Genomic DNA, 19,478 nt, shown 5'->3' on the forward strand with positions numbered 1-19,478 from the left:
ATTTATTGGTGAAAGAAAGAAAAAGTTAAGTATGCAATGTCAGGTTCTTTGCACACAGAGCTTCTGGTATTGTAGCAGAGTTTATTTTGCTGCAGTCAAGAGGGCCAGCCCTGAGCAGATCAGGGGTCCACAACCCTGATGTATTGGTGAAAGAAAAAGTCATGTGTGCGGGTCAGGTTGTTTGCACACAGAGCCCCTGGTCTTGTGCCAATCATGCTTTGTACAGGACAATGCTGGCCTAAATTGGGAACAGCCAGCATAGACATGTTGCTACAGAGGCATATTTTGGGCACAGCCAGCATGACAATGTGTTACATCAGTGGCAGTGCTGCCTTACACTGTGGACATATTGATCATTAACATGTGTTGTGTTGTAAAATGTTCTTGTCTGCTGTGGTGACATGGAATTTTCATTTTCCCCTTTAGAACTGATTGTAAACTCATGGCTTTTTGGTCACTTTTTCTGCTGTAAAATGCACCATTTCAACCCCATATATGGAACCCCCAAACCCTCCCAAGATCCTTATAACTCCCTCGCTACGTGCGGTCGCCTCCAATATTTCAGAAAAATATGAACACATACACACTGAAAGAAATCACAAGCAACTAACCTTTGATCACTGCCCTGACACCAAAAGCTATCTTTGAGACCGCATGGCTAACACTGCCTGTGATGCTATTGTGTCAAAGGTCACACATTATTGCTTTTTGATACACTGCTTTGGGTGAGGTTGTTGACTTGTGGCTTGCTGGGCCACTGGGTGACAAAAATTGAATGTTTCGGCCTCATATTCAAAAAGGTTGGACAAGCCGGGTTTAGTGCCTACATTCTGATGGGAGGGGAGGTGCACAAAAGGGGTGTGGTAGTTGGTGTGCACAAAAGATTCTCTGCAGGAATGCTTCTGATGTCACACATTGCCCTTTTATAGCCCCCCCTACTGATTCTCTGCAGGAATGCTTCTGATGTCACACGTTGCCCTTTTATAGCCCCCCCCCCCCCTACTTCTGTTGTGGGCCACCCTGTGCCCCTCCTAAATTTGATTCCTGGCGACGCCACTGCTGACACCTCAAGCCAGTCCTGATATTTCCCATTGTTTGCTGGGGTTTGTAGTTTGGTTGTCCCATTGCATGTGCCTACAATGCTAAAAAAAATAATAGGAGTGGCTGCATTGAGGTGTCCATGAATGGCACATGACATCTTGGCAGAAGCCCTCGCTAATTTGGGTCTCGACAGAAAAAATTCACACGCCCTGACCGCTCATAAATCATTTAGAAACCTAGTGCCACCGCAGAAGGCCTCCGCCACTCCCCTCCGCAGAAAGAGCTGCCTCGTCACTAAAGAAACATTTTCACCTATAAATGCGCCAGACTTCTTGGTTTTGCTATGTCTAGATGCATTGTTCCCTTAAAATGACTTTCATTGCTATTTTGTTGCCGTTGGGTGGTCAGGATGCATAGTGTGTACAAAAAACATTTTCCCGGGATGACCAAACATTGTTTCTGCGTGTTGTCTGTTAAATCACCCAAATCACGTTGTTAAAGATTCAACAACACAAAAAAATCGCTTTTGCAAAACACAGATTCGCCTTTCCAAAACGGTCGTGTTTGGGCTATACCATTACCTAGAAGGCGGGGGAGTGGCCGTAATTAGTTTGGCTCTGTTCATACATGAGATAACGTGCGATCAATGACTCGTCACATATACTGTGCTGCTCTTCCTCTTTGTAGAAATTACACGTGTGTGCACAACGGCGGGTTGTGGTGCTGAAGAGGTGGAAGTTTCACTTCCCTCTCGTCTTGCACATTGGACTGGTCCGGTGGGCGCGGTGGCAGTGTGGTTATAGTCTCCCCTGGAGGCGGAAACAAATTCCCACTCTCTCTAGTTTCTGCTGTAGGTCGCTGTTCCACCCGGCACCTCCTTAAAACGCAGAGCATGGCCTATCCTGGCGCCGGCGGAGGCTACTACCAGCAGCAGCAGCACCAGCAGCAGCAACCGCAGCAGGTGAGCGCTCGGGCAGAAAGGCATGCAGCATCCATACGGGCATCCCAGGGGAGCAGCTAGAGGCCGTGGCGCCGACTTCACCCCTGTCCTTGGGGACCACATGCGGTGCACTAGACTGTGAGAGTTCCCGCCAATACCCAGGGGGAATGGATGTAGCATCCATGGACTACGAAACTGCAGTTTAAAGGCCATGGAGAGCTTTCATAGTGGGGGAAGTGTCGTCGTTAGTTAATGCTTGTCCCAGAAACCACCAGCGCTACGTAGAGGTAATTATGCTGTCGCAGTTGGCCGATGAGTCAATCTGCACAAATGCATACATTCGGGGCTTTTAAAAGGGGCGGGGCACCCAGTAGTCTCAGAAAACTGCCTGGGAGTCTAGCTTGTCCCAGTCCCCCACGAGTGCGCACCAGGCCCCGAAAGTGCGATGCGTAGGAATATTATGGTTTGAAAGCCGAACGCCCGGGGCCTACATCCCAAAGGTTGAATGTCTTCAAGTGTTTCTAGTTGACTTGCAGTGGTTTTACTGTTCGGTTGTGTATCAAGCAGGCCAGTGTGCATTCTGTACTCGTGTAAGGGGCGCAGCCTGGAATCGCAGCCATGTTTGTTAACAATACTTTTTGATTTGTATGCCAAGTAGTTTACATGTACTTTTCCAAGGGCCAGCTAAAGGAGCTCGTGGGGACTTTCCAATACTAATTTTAAACACACCTAAAAAGGAGTCCGCAAACGCCTACAGTACCTTAAGTGCTGAGCGTGCACTACTCTTTTTGGTTTATGTGGCGCAGCCTTTTACCTTGGAGAACGAGAGGTTTATTCATGGCCCCTTTCCAGTGATTTGTGACTTGTCAGGGAAAGGTGACACTGGCACTCTCCAATTAACACTTGTCTGCCCCAGCCCCATAATAAAAGGTACGATCGTTTTTTTTAATATGTGTGTCCCCCAGGGATTAAAAAAAAGGGTTTGGGGTTGCAGGGATACCCCCCTGCATGTTCCATTTAATAATGTCCCCGCAAAACAACTGCCATTTTTTTAGGGGACTTTATAACATGAAACGGACATGGGGGTGGGGGTGTTGACCTGGGGTCCTGTGAAGCCCAGATAATGGCGTTTTACTATATGTTGGCTTTGTTACTTCAAAATCCTCAAACAGCCCTTTTGTTAGGATTTCAAGGAGATCTGTTGTACACATCAAAAGCAGCTTCTTCCTCGTTTTGGGGGACAGTGTGTATCGGCCCCCTTCCGTTAGGCCATGCCCCTTCCCAGAGACCCCCCCCCCCCCCGATTTCTTCTCCTACTTAAAGCACTGTATACATTCGCTGTCCGAGCCACGGCATCATGATTGTGGAATTGTATACCCAACACCCTGCACATTAGAGTGATGGGATAACTTCTCCTAAGAGATCTTTTCTTATTGGCCGGATATTGCGTCGAAAAATGTAAACATGGACATCACCTGCTGAGAAGCGAAACATGTTTTTGACAAACGTGAATGGTAAAGCCCAGTTACATTCGTGCTCCAATCTTTTCAGGCAAGTCTGGATCTTTTTTTTGCAGAGTACGTGTTTTATTAATGATCGATTCGAGGGTGGCACACTTAAACAATATAGGGCAACAACTAATGTCGTTCTGCCCGCAATGACACTACTAATGTCCATGCATTGCAGACGTTGTGAGTATCCTCGCGTATTCACCCTAACACTCATGGTTTGGTGCTCTTAATGCTGCTGTAAGACAGCATGCCCATGTACGTGGAGCCAGTCTATCGCAGTATATTGCCACACACTTTTATTGCAGCATGGGCCTGTGCCCGATCCCTCGGCTCAGATACTTTTTGTGCTCAGTTAACCGGAAAAAGGAAACGAGATGTATACGTTCTCCCAGAGTCCAACGTCCGGCCTGGACCATAAACGCATAAAAGAGCATCGAAGTTGGTCTCCCTCATTACTTTCCACGAATTAAGCTTCCAGGCGCCATCCACTGGCAGCATAGAGGCTATGCAGCCCTCGACCTGGGACAGTGCCCCCCAGATGAGGGTCGGCAAGGCTCCTGCCAATTCCATTAGTGCTGTGCTTGGCAGAATTATTTTTCATTGTTCATGCAGACAGCATTTTTCTCTCGGTGCAGCACTCCTGAAATGGAGCTCTGTGCATAACACAAAGTGACAGTTGGTGCAGTGGCCAGGGACTCCTTACCCAACACACCGCCCTTTGCAAAACAGCTGTTCCTGGGTTTGCACCAACGTTTATAGTACATAAAGGCCTGCTTCTTGTGATGAATTTGTAACATGCCCTGATACAACTGACAGTAATGTAATTCAACCTGCAAAAGCCACACGTGTGCACGTATTGCAATCCTAATCTAAGGACCGCTTCAAATGCGTCCATGCCAGTTTATGCTTTGTATAGCCAACCGTTTATGGGCAGCGTCAATGGATGTTATTCCACGTATTCCCCAAATGAAGGTTAATCCAGATGGCAACTCTTGCTCATTGCCTTGGAGAGGCTTGGCCTCGCCTCACTGCCCAGGCCTAAGGAGGCTGAAACACCCGTTTGGGGTTGCTGATGGTGGCCTTGTTCAGAGGAGATTTGTCTAGCATTTTGGTCACTTCTCTTCTGAAGGGTACAAGGTTATTTTAACTACATTCTTTCTTAGTAGGGCTCCCACACTTTTTGTAAATACCCGAGTAAAGCTTCAAATGCCTTGACAATGACGTCTGAAGCTTGTTACCTTTTGTATCTTGCGTGCATTCTCGCATGCCCAAGTATTGCCCCTCTACCCATGCATCTGTCAGCCATGGGAAGCTCCCCATGGCAGAGTTCATCCACCTTGGGCCTCCTAACACGTTTGGCGGTATGTTGGCAAATCTGTAGGAATACCACAAAACGAAAAAGCTGTTAAAACCACTTGGTGTGGTGGAATTGCCTCTGGATTACAAGTGGTGGTATGGCGTGTTGGTCCGCATTTATGGAGTCAATGGGAATTTTGGCGTAATTACCACTGGCAGTAATTCTGCTGATTTGGTTCAATAAAGTGGCAGTTTACGTCCATTTTGCTGAGTATTTCCCTCCACCCCACAAAGTTTTAGTACAGTGTGGTGGTAATGCAGTGACCAATACACTGCAGTTTTCCCTGCACTGCTGTACTTGTATGGAGGCTCCTTGTCTGTTCATAGGTCTTTAAGATCAGCTTGGAAGCTGCATCAGATGTTCAAGGGGTGGACATTGCATGAAGTGAGCTGTTCCAGAACCGTGGGTGTTTTGTTTGCATTTTCTTCCTTTCCGTAATTCTTCACATGCAATCTCAGAACCAAAGTTCTCAAGGGCAGCACCACAGGAGACCCAAATGGCTTGGTAAGCAGCATGTTAACCAAATTCTCAATTGCATTTTAAATGGACTGTAGCCCCTAGCCACACTTCCAGCAGTGCTTTCATAATTGAATGAGGCAATATTGCTACAGTAGCATGCAAAAGGTGGGGCCCTCCCTGCGAGCCATATTGGGGATCCTTTCCCTGCAAAGATCAAAGCACGGGCCACACTCCATGCTGGCCTAGCTCATCATACACGCACAATAGCGCTGTATAGAAACAAGGGGGTTGCACCTGGCTCCTGAGCCCTGACACCCACATTTACCAGCCAACTCTGTGCATAGCCAGTAACATTACACAGACTAATGACAACATGAAAGATCTTCATGCTGGCTCTGCCAGTATCCCCACAGTATGAATATTTGTGTTGGGTTTGCCCTTCATGCCAGTAAAAATCGACTTCTACAGGAAGTAAACTGTCATTGCTTCTGCACAAATGCTTGCTAAACCACCACCTCAAAGCCAGTAAACCTGTGAAGCCACACTTCCCGTGTCGCAACACAAATATCCCATGCTGTTTATTTGAGTAAAAACTTCCACAGAGCACATTTTCAGGCTGCCTGCCCCATTGTGCGATAAACCCTCCCCACATGTAATATTGATCAATTTGACTTTGCCCAAAAATACCAGTAAAACACAAATCATACCCTATGTGCGGGTCAAATTAAAGCTGGAGACAAGTTTCATGTTTGTGGTTAAAGACTAAATCAAAATGGGTTGGCGGCAGGGGGGGAATGTGCCTCTGGCCCTATGCTAGAGTTCCCTAGGACTGTCTGTGTCATAATGCAATAACAGAAAAGGACTATGTCCAAAACATTGCACTACAAACAGAACGATAAAGGGTGCCAGAAAATGTCTTCACCCTGATATTGTCGAAGTGTTCTGAAGAGAATACTCCAACACAAGCAAGGTGGAAGACCTTGGACCCAGAGGGTGGTTCCCTTCCCCTGGATTACGAAATGGATGGCAATGTCTTTCACTAACAGTTATTTTATGTGTCCTGCATTCACGATGTTCCTGTTCTGCAAGTCATTCTTTAAAGTGTCTCTTATCTAGCAAACTCTGTTTTTTTTTTTTTTTTTTTTTTTTTTTTTTTTTTTTTTTTTTTTTTTAGTATTTCTTGTAGATTTGCAATTCACCTGCTATACACCCTTGCAGGACTTCTCTCCAGGTTTCACTTGCCTGGTATCCTTCTCTTGTCAGGACTTGTGCGTTTCACAGTTCCTCTGTAGCACCAGAACTGCATATACCGCTTTTGGCTTGGTTCTTTCTGCAGTAATGTTTGTTCAAGCTTTGCCCCTCTCGTACATCCATATCTCATTTGGGTTTGAATCTGTACTTTGCCTTTCCTGCATTCAAACAAGCTTTTTGTATTCTCTGTATTGTAATCTCATTACATTCAAATTGTCATTGGCACACTTGCCGTCATTTTTACTCTCTTGAAATCACATTTACACCCAGAGTTTAAAAATAGGGAGTACAATACTCCTACCTAAAATCTTACCTGGAGCACTGGCCCCAATAACGGAAATCTAAAGCTGGCATTGATGAATACACACACAGTAAGTGAACATGTATCTTAAAGTGAAATATACAAATGTAATTAAATTGACCTTTGCCAAGTGCACAACACAAGATGTGAGTCCTGAACACCAAAAAATAACCTGAAAGGAAATGTTCCAACGTGCTGGCAACTATAAAAGGTGCTCACGTGGAAACATTCCCTGGAAAACAAAATTCCAATACCAGAAACTGCTTGTGTAGGAGCAAGAGTAAAATCCTGGTAACCAAATACTTGAGCAAGCTTGCCCACCTCAACAAAACCAAGGGTTTGCATCCACCCTCTAGAAAAGTTACGCTATCCACCCACATTGGGTCAATTACTTGTTCCCTGAAAAGCTGCCACAGCCAATGTCAGGAATGCAACCCCTTGCCGCATCCTGGGCAAATACTCATGACTGACTTGCCCTTATTATTCCCTCTCCTTGCCTCCATGTTTAGATATCCACTGCTTTATAAAGATGACTTGAATAGTAGACTTGCCATAGTGTCACTCGCAAAAACAAAGAGGTGATGGCTGGAAGGTTTAGAATGAATCTTAACCACTGGCATTGCTCTGGGCACCCTCCAGACCGTCGTGCTTCGCCTGCCAAGCCATTACAGAAGGGGGAAAGACCATATGCAAATCAGGGTTGGTCCCACCGCAAAAGGGGTAGTCCAGCCCGAACTGCTAGGTCACATCCCTTCTGCACGAGACCACAAGCATCCCCAAACATGTTTAGGCCTTGTTGGGCCTCATCAGTGAGGATTAGCTTGGGTCTCTAGGCCCAGCAGGCACGAGACCCACGTCTGTGCATACCCGTCCCACTCGGGGTGACAAAGCAAAAACAAAGAGGTGATGGCTGGAAGGTTTAGAATGAATCTTTTCTTGGGCCTAGAGACCCAAGCTACTCCTCACTGTAATGGCTTGGCAGGCAAAGAACGATGGTCTGGAGGGTGCCCAGAGCAATGCCAGTGGTTAAGATTCATTCTAAACCTTCCAGCCATCACCTCTTTGTTTTTGATAGTGTCACTCGCACCTGCAAGCTGGATTTGCAATCCTCCATGTATTTGCAGCTACCTGCTTTTTTTCTTCATGTGGCCCTCATGTCAACTTGACCTTTACAGTGCAATACTTTCAAGGACAGTTAATTTTATTTCGGGTTTTCTAGGGGAGTCCCAACTCCCCATAACTATAGGGTGTCCTATGTATTTCCCCCTCTGTACACAGATTGCAAGTCAAGATATTCGTGGCATCTTATCAAGAAGCTCTAGCTGTGGATTGCAGCATACTTTGCTTCCTGTTTATTGTTTAGCATCTGCCACCCGCTGAAGTACTCCCCGCCCCTCCCAACCCATTTACCATGTAATTCTGCATGGCCATGTAAAGATTCAGTCAGTGAAGCTTTCTTGTGCCCAGAACCAAAGCCGGGTATTGGGCGATGAAAATCAGAACATGGCCAAGAAATCTACCTCAACGGTGCGCCATGCATGTGTGCAAATTATCCAGCCCTTTGATCTTCATTCCTGTGTGCCTTTAAATGGGCACTGAACTTGAGCTAGCTTCCATAATATAGAAACAAATTGTGTCTCGCGCATGGAGCGAGATCTGTTAGACCGTTAGGTCTAATTCTATAGGGTGCATACACCTTTTTCTTTTGCTTGGGTTAGGCCACCAGCACTGTACTGTATACCATCTGGCAAGCCGCTGCGTCCTTATACGGTGCAGCTCACAGTATTTTCCTACTAGTTTAGCAGCCTTGCTGTCCACTCCAACAAAAGTAATCCCATCATCCAGTTGATATACCTCCTTGCAGTATTCATTTTAAAATGGTCGAGCACACACTTTTCAAGAAGCTTGTAAAGAAAGTCGACTGGAGTCAAGGGGACATTGTTGCTGGGGAACACTCGGAGTAGCTGCAATTTTAAACTATGCCTCCCATCTATGTAGTGGAAACCCCGAATGTCCTCTCAAAATCTCAGTCCTCCGCTTGTTTGTCTTGGGTATTTAGATTAGGGCAGTAGTATAACTGTTCTGCTCCAACGATTCAGTGACTTTGTTACCTTCTGCACACTTATGGCTTTTGCCCTTGAGTACCTTAGATTTGTGTATTAATAGGCTTATAGTTCTTTTGTTAGTGCCTTATCAAGGTTCTGTATGCCAAAAGCGATGGGTTGGGTCCCTTCAAAAAGTCCTCTTTGCAGCAACGTTTTGATATTGAGTCCACATTGCTGTATCTGAACTAAACGCTACTGCCACTGCATTGCCCACTCCATACCTCCTAATGAAATGGGTGGGGGGGGTGAGTTTTCCCGAAGCACATACAACTGATGGGAACAACTTTGCCTCTAACCACCTTCTTTGGTTAGAGCTGCCCCTGTTCCTATCCAGTCAAAAGCTGGTTTCCAAGACCTATTTTGGTGGTCTTGATTCCCAAATGTGTATAATGTGCCATCCCTTCTACACCCCCAGTGCAGGGTGTATCCCACCCCCAGAGGACAAGATATTAGACTTGTACCGTGACAAGTTTGGTAAAAATAGTCCAGTCTCTGCATACAGCATGCACCTGGTTGCAGTTGGGGGACTTGAAGCTTAAGAATTGTGCACTTAGTACAAAGATGAGCTGAAGATCAGGAGTGTGAGCGCAGTCTCTATTGGGGCCTGGGGTAAGACTCCCAGCCTTCCTGTCAAAAGAATGTCACGGTTCATTGGACAGTAACTCAACTCACTGAGTTTCTCCCGGATCAAGGTGTTGCATAACCAAGCGCTTAGCAGATTCAAATTTGGTTAGGCCTCCAACCTGTTTTTGTGATTCTTATTTTGGGATTTGGGACACCCCTGGAAGGAAGCCTGGGGTGATGGGGGGGCGGATTGGGTCATCTATATAACTTTGACTGTAATAGTGGGCAAGAAATATGATCTTTGCTGTATAGGAATTAATTGAGTTAACATAATTAAATGTGCTAGGAGTCTAGATGAGTTATGAGGGTGCACATGTAATGGATGACTTAAAAGAGCAAACCGGGAGTGAATTATAGCAATTTGCATTCAAACAGGCACACGCAGTGCTAGAAATTGAACAGAATTACTCGGGGACACTCTGCTCCTTGGTAGGGGTGAGGGGCCTGAGTGGAGGGTGGTACTGGGCTGAGGGGCATGGCCACAGGCTAGGTCATGCAGAACCGCATCTCTTCATAGAACCCAACCCTGGACATTTTGCATAAACGCAAATTGAATCCTAAGAATGCCCACAATTTAGAACTGTCTGATGGTGCAAGACTGAGCAATTTGAGTAATTGAAGCTGGACTGTTCACTTTATTAGCAATTTTCCACCCCCTCGTGAAAAACATGTGTAACATTTTTGACGGATGCTAAAATGTATGTGAGCCTTTGTATATCCCGTGCTGAGTGGCCTCAAGACGTAGCGGGGCTCCGCTTAGTCTGGTCCCGGCCATTTCCTTCCCTGGGAGCATATCGGAATTGCTGCTCTTCTGTCCCTGAAGTTCATTTTCTAATGTTTGGTTGTTTTGCCCAGTCTTCCGCTCAATTGCTGGCTTTCTGTTGATACCGACCAGCCCAATGCAATTTTGCATTATATTTCTTCTTTAACTTTTGCTCTTTCATTGCTTTGCCATTATTTCCTTTTACATGTCTTTCCTGTCGGTTCTTTCATTTGTATCTTCACTTTACATGCGTAACTCGTATTTCCTATCTGTTGCTGTCTCTTCACTGCCACATTTGTATTTGTATTGCTGTTACCTCTTTCTCTTTGAAACCACCTCACTCCATTGTTTGCTGCAGAATGATGAACCTATAAGTGTGCCACAAATCTAACATTTGGATCCAGTGACTATGGCCGATCATGCTTTAACTGTCTGCTAGAGATTGCTCAATGCAGTTTTATACAAATCCATAGACGAAATGAATGTCTGTTTGTTGGGCTGCGGAGCCAGCTCCTGGTAGCCCAGTTTGTCAAACTGGGCCGATCCTTCTCGGCAAATGGTGTGCAACCTTTAACCATCCAGATATTTTGGACTGCAGCATAGAACATGTAGTCCAAAACATCAGGAGATAAATGCAGGTTGTAAAACCACTTTTGGTTATCCCGGGCAGCTAAATGGCTCCTTGCAATTTCAAATTTTACACCATTCCAGGTGGAAGGTCTGTGTTCAAACAAACGCAGATCCATTGTTTCCCCTCTTAATGTCATTGTCTTCTTACCCCAACTATCTGCCTCCATTCTCGCACTGGAGAATAGCCTTTTCTCTACTGAAGATCCCTTATATGCAGCTTCTGTTTGCAATATTTGGCTTTTGGTCTGCTACATCTTTTTTTTTACAAGAGCTGTTATTTCAGTTGTTTGAGGGACCAGAACTTTTCATTGGCTCACTCTAGCTACAACATCTGGAGTTAAAGGGTCAAATTGGAGTGAAGAGCTTCTCTACCAGGTGGTGTAGAGTCCTAGTGGGAATGGGTGATGCCAGTACTAGTTGTTTGTCCCACCTCCCTTTAGAATAACAGTTCTTGTTGTCTCCCAGCCAGTAGGATTGGGCCTCGCGTGTTTCCTTGTAACCTTCTCTATCATCTCATTATGGGCTTTTCATTTGTAGTGCAAGCAGCCACTCTATTTACTTTGTCTTTACATTTCTCATGAACCCCGTGGGGCCCTAGGTAAGATGTGCCGAATCTAATTATTCAAACAATGCAGGTGGGTACATTTTTGTACTAAAACATATCCAGCACACAGTGACATCAATCGAGGTCCTTAGTAGCACTTATGATTAAGCACTGTAATAATCTTATCAGAGGGATGTAGGAAGTCTTTTCTCCAGCAATAAGGGTGTAAAAGAATGAAAACCTTTTTATAGGGGACAAGCACTGCCAGAGCCAGTAGGGTTCAGAAGGGATGCCTTCTGTTTGGACCAGGTCTAGGTCGGATGCAGTCTTTGAACAAGTTAGTTGAACAGTCAGTTCGTTGAAGAGAAAAGGAGCTCAAGTGAGCCTACCTGAGGCGCACAAGCGGTTAGGCCTGCATAAGTGAATTGCAGTAATTCAAAAGTATGGAAAAGAGCACTCCAAGTTAAGAAGCACTAGATTTGGTTAAACACACAGTTCCTTAGACTTGAAGCAGATGTTCAAGCTGACTTCCTTCTTAATGCAGACCCTTGTTCCTGGACCTTTGTCATGGTGACGAAAGGAAGGACGTCAGACTGGCTTCTGCACCAGCACCTTCGAAAGGGAACTCTGCCGCAATGGATGCCACTCGTTTCAGTGACTTTGTGGTTTTGGTGCTTTTTCTGAGTGCCCAAGAGGAACAAATAGCCCAGGTTGGAAGCAGGACTCTGGATGACCTGCTTCTGTGGACTCGCATGGATGCGTGCGTTTCAGCTGGATTTGTCCTTTGGAAGACGTTGCACTTCTCGATGGTCTGGGTATTGGGGCAATTGCAGCCCAGGAAGGTTGCAGTGACATAGGGGTTGCTGGCCCAGAATGAAGCAGGTCTTGAAGGTAGTTGGTCCCACCAGCCTAAGGGAGGAAGCTGTCCTAGGCGGAGCTTCCCCCGCATTTGAGGGGGGGGGGTGGGGTCAGCACAGCTGCAAGGCTTCATCAGTGCTTTTGCAGACCTGGAAGGTGTTGCTGGTTTCTCTGCATCTTCTTCGGATTTGGTGGTCGACTCTGCCTGTAGTCCCAAAACGCTTGCCTTGTATGTGAAATCTTGTTCACAGCACTAAGCTGTCAATCACAGGGGGGCAGGGGGGGACTGTCCTCTAGGACATCACCTGCCCAGTTGATATGGTTTAGGCCAGGCATGCCTACAAATGAGGCATGTGAAGATTCTCACTGGCTTCTGCCTTGCCAGACAGTGGAGCCTGGGCTGGCTTCAGCAGTGAAGCCCGCAAAAAAGGCAAACTCAGAATGGACTGAGTGTATAAGGACTCCAGTTTAGTGTACACTAGTACTTTTATCTGATGTACTTTCATACAATCATTGATTTATCTCTCATGGTTTCCTTTATTTCATACAGGCAAGGTTGATAGGATCGCCCAACACGTGTTTCAAGTGTTGTCTGTGGTTCATCAGAGATACTATAAAATGAGGAGGAAAAAAGGAGAGGGAACCAGTGAAAGAGGCCTAAAAACAAGATTTGTATAGCGTGCTCCCTCACCCTATATTCCAAGTGATCCTCTTTTTTGGTGATGGAGGATATTTTTCCTGGTCTCTCAATCATGGTTTTGTTTAAAAAAGTTTCCTTTTGTGGCAAATCTGTAAAGGAAAACCAGATGAGCCAAGTAAGTTTGAGACCATTTATCAGGTACCCATGGAGAATAAATTACTCATTTTAAGAATTTCCATATTTGAGATGGCCACATCTGCTTAAATCTAGTCTGTATAAGGGAGTGCCTATTACCCCATCATGGGTTGGCAAACGGGCAACCCTTACAGTATTAACGTTTTGGTTTGAGTAAGCAGAACCTTGAAGTGTTCAAAGTTTTACCTCTTAGTTTTTCATCTGCATCATTCCAACTGCTGCAAGGTACAATTCCCTTGTGCTCCTTGCCCGGATCCGCATTGGATTTAGACGCTTCCGTATATGTAGTGTGCATGCGTTAACGCACGCGATCGTGTATCTGAACGTGATGTGTTGCGTACGTATGGTGGCCATTTTGAGATCTTAATTGTCTTATTGAATTGGTGTGCTGGCTGGCGGCCATATTTATCTAAACTAGCTGTGTTTATTGCAATAATGTGGTGTGCTGCAATTCTGTTTTCAAGGATGAATGGAGGAGAAGAAAAGAGAAGAAAATGATAAACTAGAGGAGAAAGGAAACGAAAAAGGCAAATGGGGAAGTAAGAGAATGTAAAACAAAAAGGAGAAACCAACAGGCTGGCTATCAACTAAAGATCAAATATTTATGAGAGCACACATTATATATGCAAATTGTACATACATCTAATACATTTGCTGTATCCCATCCAAATCTACAGGGTATAGACCAAGTTTCCTTGAAAAGCACAATTATACATACAGATTGTATAGACAACTACTACATTTAATGAATCATGTCCTAACCTACAGTCAATAGGCCATCTCATACATGGGGAAACGTATGAGAATCAATGATTGTATGAAACTAATACATCGGATGATAAAGCACCAGTGCACATTAAACTGGAGTTCTTTTACACTAAAGAAGAGACTTGGCATTTCTTTCTAAGAGCGCACAATTCACAAGCACCGCCCTAAGAAAAATAGTTACAGCATTTGTCGAAACACAAGTACTCGTGGTGCAGATCTCAGTATAAATTGAATACATTTGCACAAAGGACTCTAAGTTAAAGAGGCACTTTAAGCCAATAGGGACTGAAATTTTACAAAAAAAGCAGAATGGACTCAACCCTGATCTAAACGGAGTAAATGCCCAGAAGGAACTAACGAGCAAGGAATGGCAAAGGAAGACTGGCCATTTTGTTGAAATGGTCACCCTTGGGTGCTGTACTGCAGCTATCAGCCTGCAGATACATTGCGCAAAAGGTATTCTGAAGAAACCGTCAGGACTCCACATTAGGTGCAAGTTAGACCAATGTTGTCCTGGTATTCTTGGCAACTGTAGTTCACACAAACATGTATTTAAACATTTAGCAAGGGACCCCCCCCCCCCAGTGGCACTGCACACAGGATGCTGTCTGTCACTATAGAAACTCCAGATGCGTATGGAGTTTACCAGATTCCATTAAAACATAAGGCACACAATCTTGGAGGGAAAAGGGATGAGTGGGTGGCAGAAAGGCCCACTTGCTCAGGAGGTTAAATCGAAAAGGCCCAGATTCCAGCAAAGGGCTGGGTGTCTCTATGGTTAAAGGGTAGTTGCACAAACTGAGAATTTTCCCCAACACTGTGTATTTAGACACTTCTGGAACTCCTTGCCTTTTGATGTCCTGGATTATCTCTTGGCACATTAAGTTTGGCCACATATCTTTTCCCCCAAGCTTTGTAAGCCACCTGCATAGCTTTCTTGGCTTTGGCCACAAGGAGCGGCCCGGTATTAATGGAATCTGCTTCTGTCCGTTTGTTTTGTGGGGGTGCCATTACCTGCATATCAAAACACTGTTTAGCGTGTGCCCTTTCAGGTCGGTTATCTGTCCAAGAACGCAGTTTCACAAATGATGCCATCTGGAAGGGTGCAGTGTCTGGGGAAGTATACCCCAGTTCAACTCCCTTTGCTTCAGTAAGAAGCAGAAATGCCTTGAAATGCTTCACTCTTTTTAGAGGCGTCACAGATTCTGTAACCAGTCTTCTGGTGTATGTGAGCATAGTGTGCCTCCCACGGAGGAACGTGGGACTGAGTGAGATTTTAAAGCTGCTTTCTGACACTTGGGCCTTGTGTGGTGGTGGTTTTCGTTAGTTTTTTTGCATGTATTGTGTATGCATTTCCATTATGTCTCAATTTACTATACATAGTCCACGGTACGCACCACAGTAAATTGCACAAGAAGATCTTGTTTTTATTTTTACCACCCCTTCTACCCATGGAGCCCTTTTTTTTTTCTCCCCATGTGAGGCTGCCATCCAGTACCTGCATTTATCACAAAGGCGATATGGGCGCTTGTTAGCAGAATGTGTTTAAGGATCCCATCGTTTTGATTATGCATCTCTAGTTTTGCAGTGCAGAAATGTGTAGGGTAAGTTATTTCTTACATGAAGGACACACTTGGCTTGCTTTTATTTTTTTTTCATTCGAACTGTTTATTGGCCTGGTTTCATAGCCATGCAGTTTATAATGCTTTATATTTTGGGGTCTATCTTTTACTGGAACAGAACCTGCAGGGGACATATTTGGAACTTTCCCTCCGTGATTTTAATTGTATCCTCAGCATATCTGTTTTGCTACGTTATGGAGACATTTTAGCCTCACTTTCCTGCTCCACTCGCTGCTTCTGTAACTCACGAGGCTGCCAGTTCAGGGAGTGTAGTTTGACTTTGCAGCACAAACAGTCTTCAGTTGAGCTTTACAGGAACGCCCTTTTGCGTTTTTTTTTTTTTGCAACATTTTGTATGCCATTTTATGATGGACCTAGGACAGGATGGCGGCAGTGATCCATGTTTCAAAACTAGTTCCAGTGCACTACAATGAACTTTTATTCACAATTCTGCCCTTATGAGTACCACATACTCCAAATGGAGCCTTCTCGTGTTCTTTGGACCTCTTGCTATTTTGCTGTTTTCCTGTCCTCTCATCCTGAGCCCAGCCCTGCACTCGAGTGGTTTCAGCTGGCCTAGGCTCGTTTCCAGCCCCACTGCACATCACTGCTCTGTATGTGGTAGTGGGCTGGCTTAGGCGTCACGTGAATGTCAAATCTTGGAAAGCCCTTTTGCATGATGCTTCCATGAACCGTTTGAACATTTACAATGATGATGAGCTGCTGATATCCTAGGGCACGTTTGGCCATGCTGGGACCCTGGGTGAGGACGCCCATTCACATGGGCCAGTGGAGCTGGCATTGCAAGAAGTGGCCTCACGTGACCCTCTAATCTCGTAACGCTAAAGTGTCATTGCAGTATTTAAAAAAAGAGAGAGAACATGACCTAAAGGCTAGTTTATTTTTAAACATTGGGCTCAACACTACCTCACATTTCAGGCGCTATTATCAAATGGTAAGTGAAACCTCATTATATATAAATACTGCGCCAGCCAGGCCTACAGATCAGGCGTGTATCGGCCACTTTTACTCCTTTAAAAATAGGCAAATGCTCCCAAAAAATAATTGGGGAATGGAAATGCTCCCCACAAATGGGGAAACCCTGGGACCCTACGCCCCTGCCTTCACCCACAGCTCCATGGATGTTTGGACCAGTAATGCACGTAGTAACACAGCAAGATACTATTTAATTCGAAGAAGTATACCTTTATATTTAATGTGGTGAATAACTAGGTAAAAAGGAATGATTGCAAAAAACATTTCCATTGTCCATATTTTACTCCCTTATAGAATACTCCCATTGGGAATGGAACTTGCATTTATACTCCCTAAAAATAAATTTGCTCCCGACTTCAAAATATAGGGAGTAAAATACTCACTTCAAAACCTTATCTGGAGCACTGGTGCCAGTTCACCACTGGTAGTTTCAACGCAAGTAAAGCATCTCAGAGTTCAGGTGCAGTCGCGCCCAGGGACCGTAGGACCTGTCTGCTTGGGATTCATTGATTGATGGGGGGGGGGGGGGGGGGGAGCGATATAAGTAATGTGGTGCAGAGCATGAGAAGTTGAGTAAGTGGGTGCTAGATAAATCTAGCTGCAATGTCTGGGTGTGAGGGGCTCGAGATATACGTAGGATAGCGGGAACAACTGTTTATTTCAATTTGCTCATATTACATGTGCAATAGACAGTCTTTGAAGCCACTCCCCATTTAGGAGGCACTAACATTTTTTTAAAGACAAACCTATGATCTAAATCATGCAATGATTGCAACACTCAACAGCATCTCTTGCACACATGCAGCATTCTTACATGCTTGAATAGTTATGCTACACAATCACCACCTGTATATTACATACTGCATGACTACTAGCATGTAATCACACAAGACAAAATAAATGTTATATAAATGAGTTGTTGTATATGGGCAAAATACATAACATCCTGCAATGGAATGTAAGTATTGGTATGCAGCTCTTCAGGTCCGAGAAACAACTCATTTAAAGTTCATCCCTAAACTGTGGGATCCTGTGCAAAAAGGTCACCAAGTGTCTCACAGTTTTGTGAGATGGCTGAGGGAGGACGTTGGCGGGCGACTTCTAGGGTCCCTTGAAGGGTTCCAAGGGGTAGAGGACAAGTGAATAAAAGGGCCCCCCACTCCAGAATGCTTGCACAAGCAATGGCAAAGCAAAACTGTTAAACGTTTCTAAAAGTAACTTTTAAAAGGGGAAGATGGGGTTCAGGTAAGTACTGTTACAACTCACCCCAAGATTTCTGCCACAAAAGCCAAAGGAGTTGTACCCCCTTCGGGGTGTGTATGCTTTATTTAGCTTTGTGATTGAGGTCGCTGCTGGTTGACCATTAGTGGGTGGCTGAGTGGGAGGTTTAGACATCACACATCCCATGTCCTGTTCTAGTATGGTTGCATTATTTCTAGGAGTGGAATTGGGCTTAAATGGGTATGGTATGGTAATTGTTTTGTCTGGACTTCATGGCCTGATTTTCGAATTGATTAACCCCCTTGCTCACTCCCCACTACACTTATGTATCCAATAATTAGTGCAGGATGTTTTGTGGGATCTGTGGCAAATGTAGGTTATAATTAAGAATGTAAATGTATGTCCATGGTTCCCAATTCTACCCCCCCCCCCACCAACCCACTGCTGTATACCAATTTGAGTTTACCGTCGGGTATTGACCGTTCTGTTATGTAGGAGTGGGAAGGGTCTCTCTGGGCTTTCATACATTGCTGTGGTTCATTACAGTTCAAATACTTATTTGAACTAGAGTGAAGGGTTACAGAGAACCGAGCATATGTTTCTCCGTATGTTTGTGTAGTGTATTCTATTTGGGACTAACATACACCAGCCTAATTTCCACATGTGCAAACAGTGTTTGGTTTATCGTCTGGCTGGAATCCTGTGCATCATTAGAATAGATGGTTCACACCACTCGCCAAACGGCTGTGGATCCCGCTGGGACAGCAAGTTATTATTCTTTAAATAATTGGTCAGCTACTATTTGTTTTGGACTCGCTCACCATGCAAACTAAGTCGCTAATGGTCATCCTTTGACTTGATCCTTGCCCAAGGTCCACTGGTCATGAGTGAAATGGCTGCGAGCAACCTGGCACTGCCCCCCTGCTCCCTTGTCTGTACTGGTTTACTTGGGTGGGCGGTTATTGGGTGAGTAGTTCACTTGCTGTAAGACTAATGTTCCTTGGTATAAAGATTCCCAACTCTTGGCAGAAGTCTGTACTAACCAAAGGATTTGGTAGAAATGTCTGAGCAGCTGGGCATATCTTGTGAGGAGGATGGCAGCTGCTCTAGTGAGCCTAGTCAATACAATAGTGAAAAGAAACTCTTGCACACTAAGTTTTTATTTTATATCCACAAAGCCGGCAAGTAAATACTATTCTAGACTAACCAATGCACATATGAATTATTTACAATACTTTCCAAAGGGAACTACTTCAATTGTAGTTTGCGGTTACAATGAGATGGGCATGACTAACAGTTCTACCGTATTACTAGTAGCATTAACGGTAATGGCATTCAGATAATGGTCACAGCACACAGTCTATGGGATGGAAAAGGAGGGTTAATTTTTCAAGGCTTCTAATGCTTTGCAAGGCCAATCAACTATCCAAAAGTTTGTCTAGGAGTGGAACAAAAGTCTTATGTAGCAGCTGGAAAGGCAAAGTTCCTCACTTTGTCACTTAAATAAAAATGCTTATCAAGATAACACTGGATATAGGGACTGTGTAAACGTGACCCTAGAGGGCATAAGCTGTAAAGCCTGGCCTAGAGGTATGGGTGGATACCCAAACACCCTGTAACGCACTCAGTCTCACTGGAGCGACACTTCGGCT

The 19,478-nt window shown here is 44.9% G+C and overlaps 1 protein-coding gene across 1 annotated transcript in view; it reads left to right on the forward strand.

The window, feature by feature from the left end:
• The first annotated feature begins 1,718 nt into the window (after positions 1-1,718).
• SRI (sorcin) overlaps positions 1,719-19,478 on the forward strand; it is a 43,767-nt gene continuing 26,007 nt past the window's right edge. The window contains exon 1 of the mRNA XM_069648413.1: positions 1,719-2,002. Coding sequence (XP_069504514.1) covers positions 1,934-2,002 — 69 coding nt within the window. The 5' untranslated portion in view covers positions 1,719-1,933. The remainder of the gene's footprint in view (positions 2,003-19,478) is intronic.

The sequence above is a fragment of the Ambystoma mexicanum genome, chromosome 2q (genome assembly GCF_040938575.1).
Source record: "Ambystoma mexicanum isolate Mex_15411 chromosome 2q, UKY_AmexF1_1, whole genome shotgun sequence".
NCBI classification, from domain to species: Eukaryota; Metazoa; Chordata; class Amphibia; order Caudata; family Ambystomatidae; genus Ambystoma; species Ambystoma mexicanum.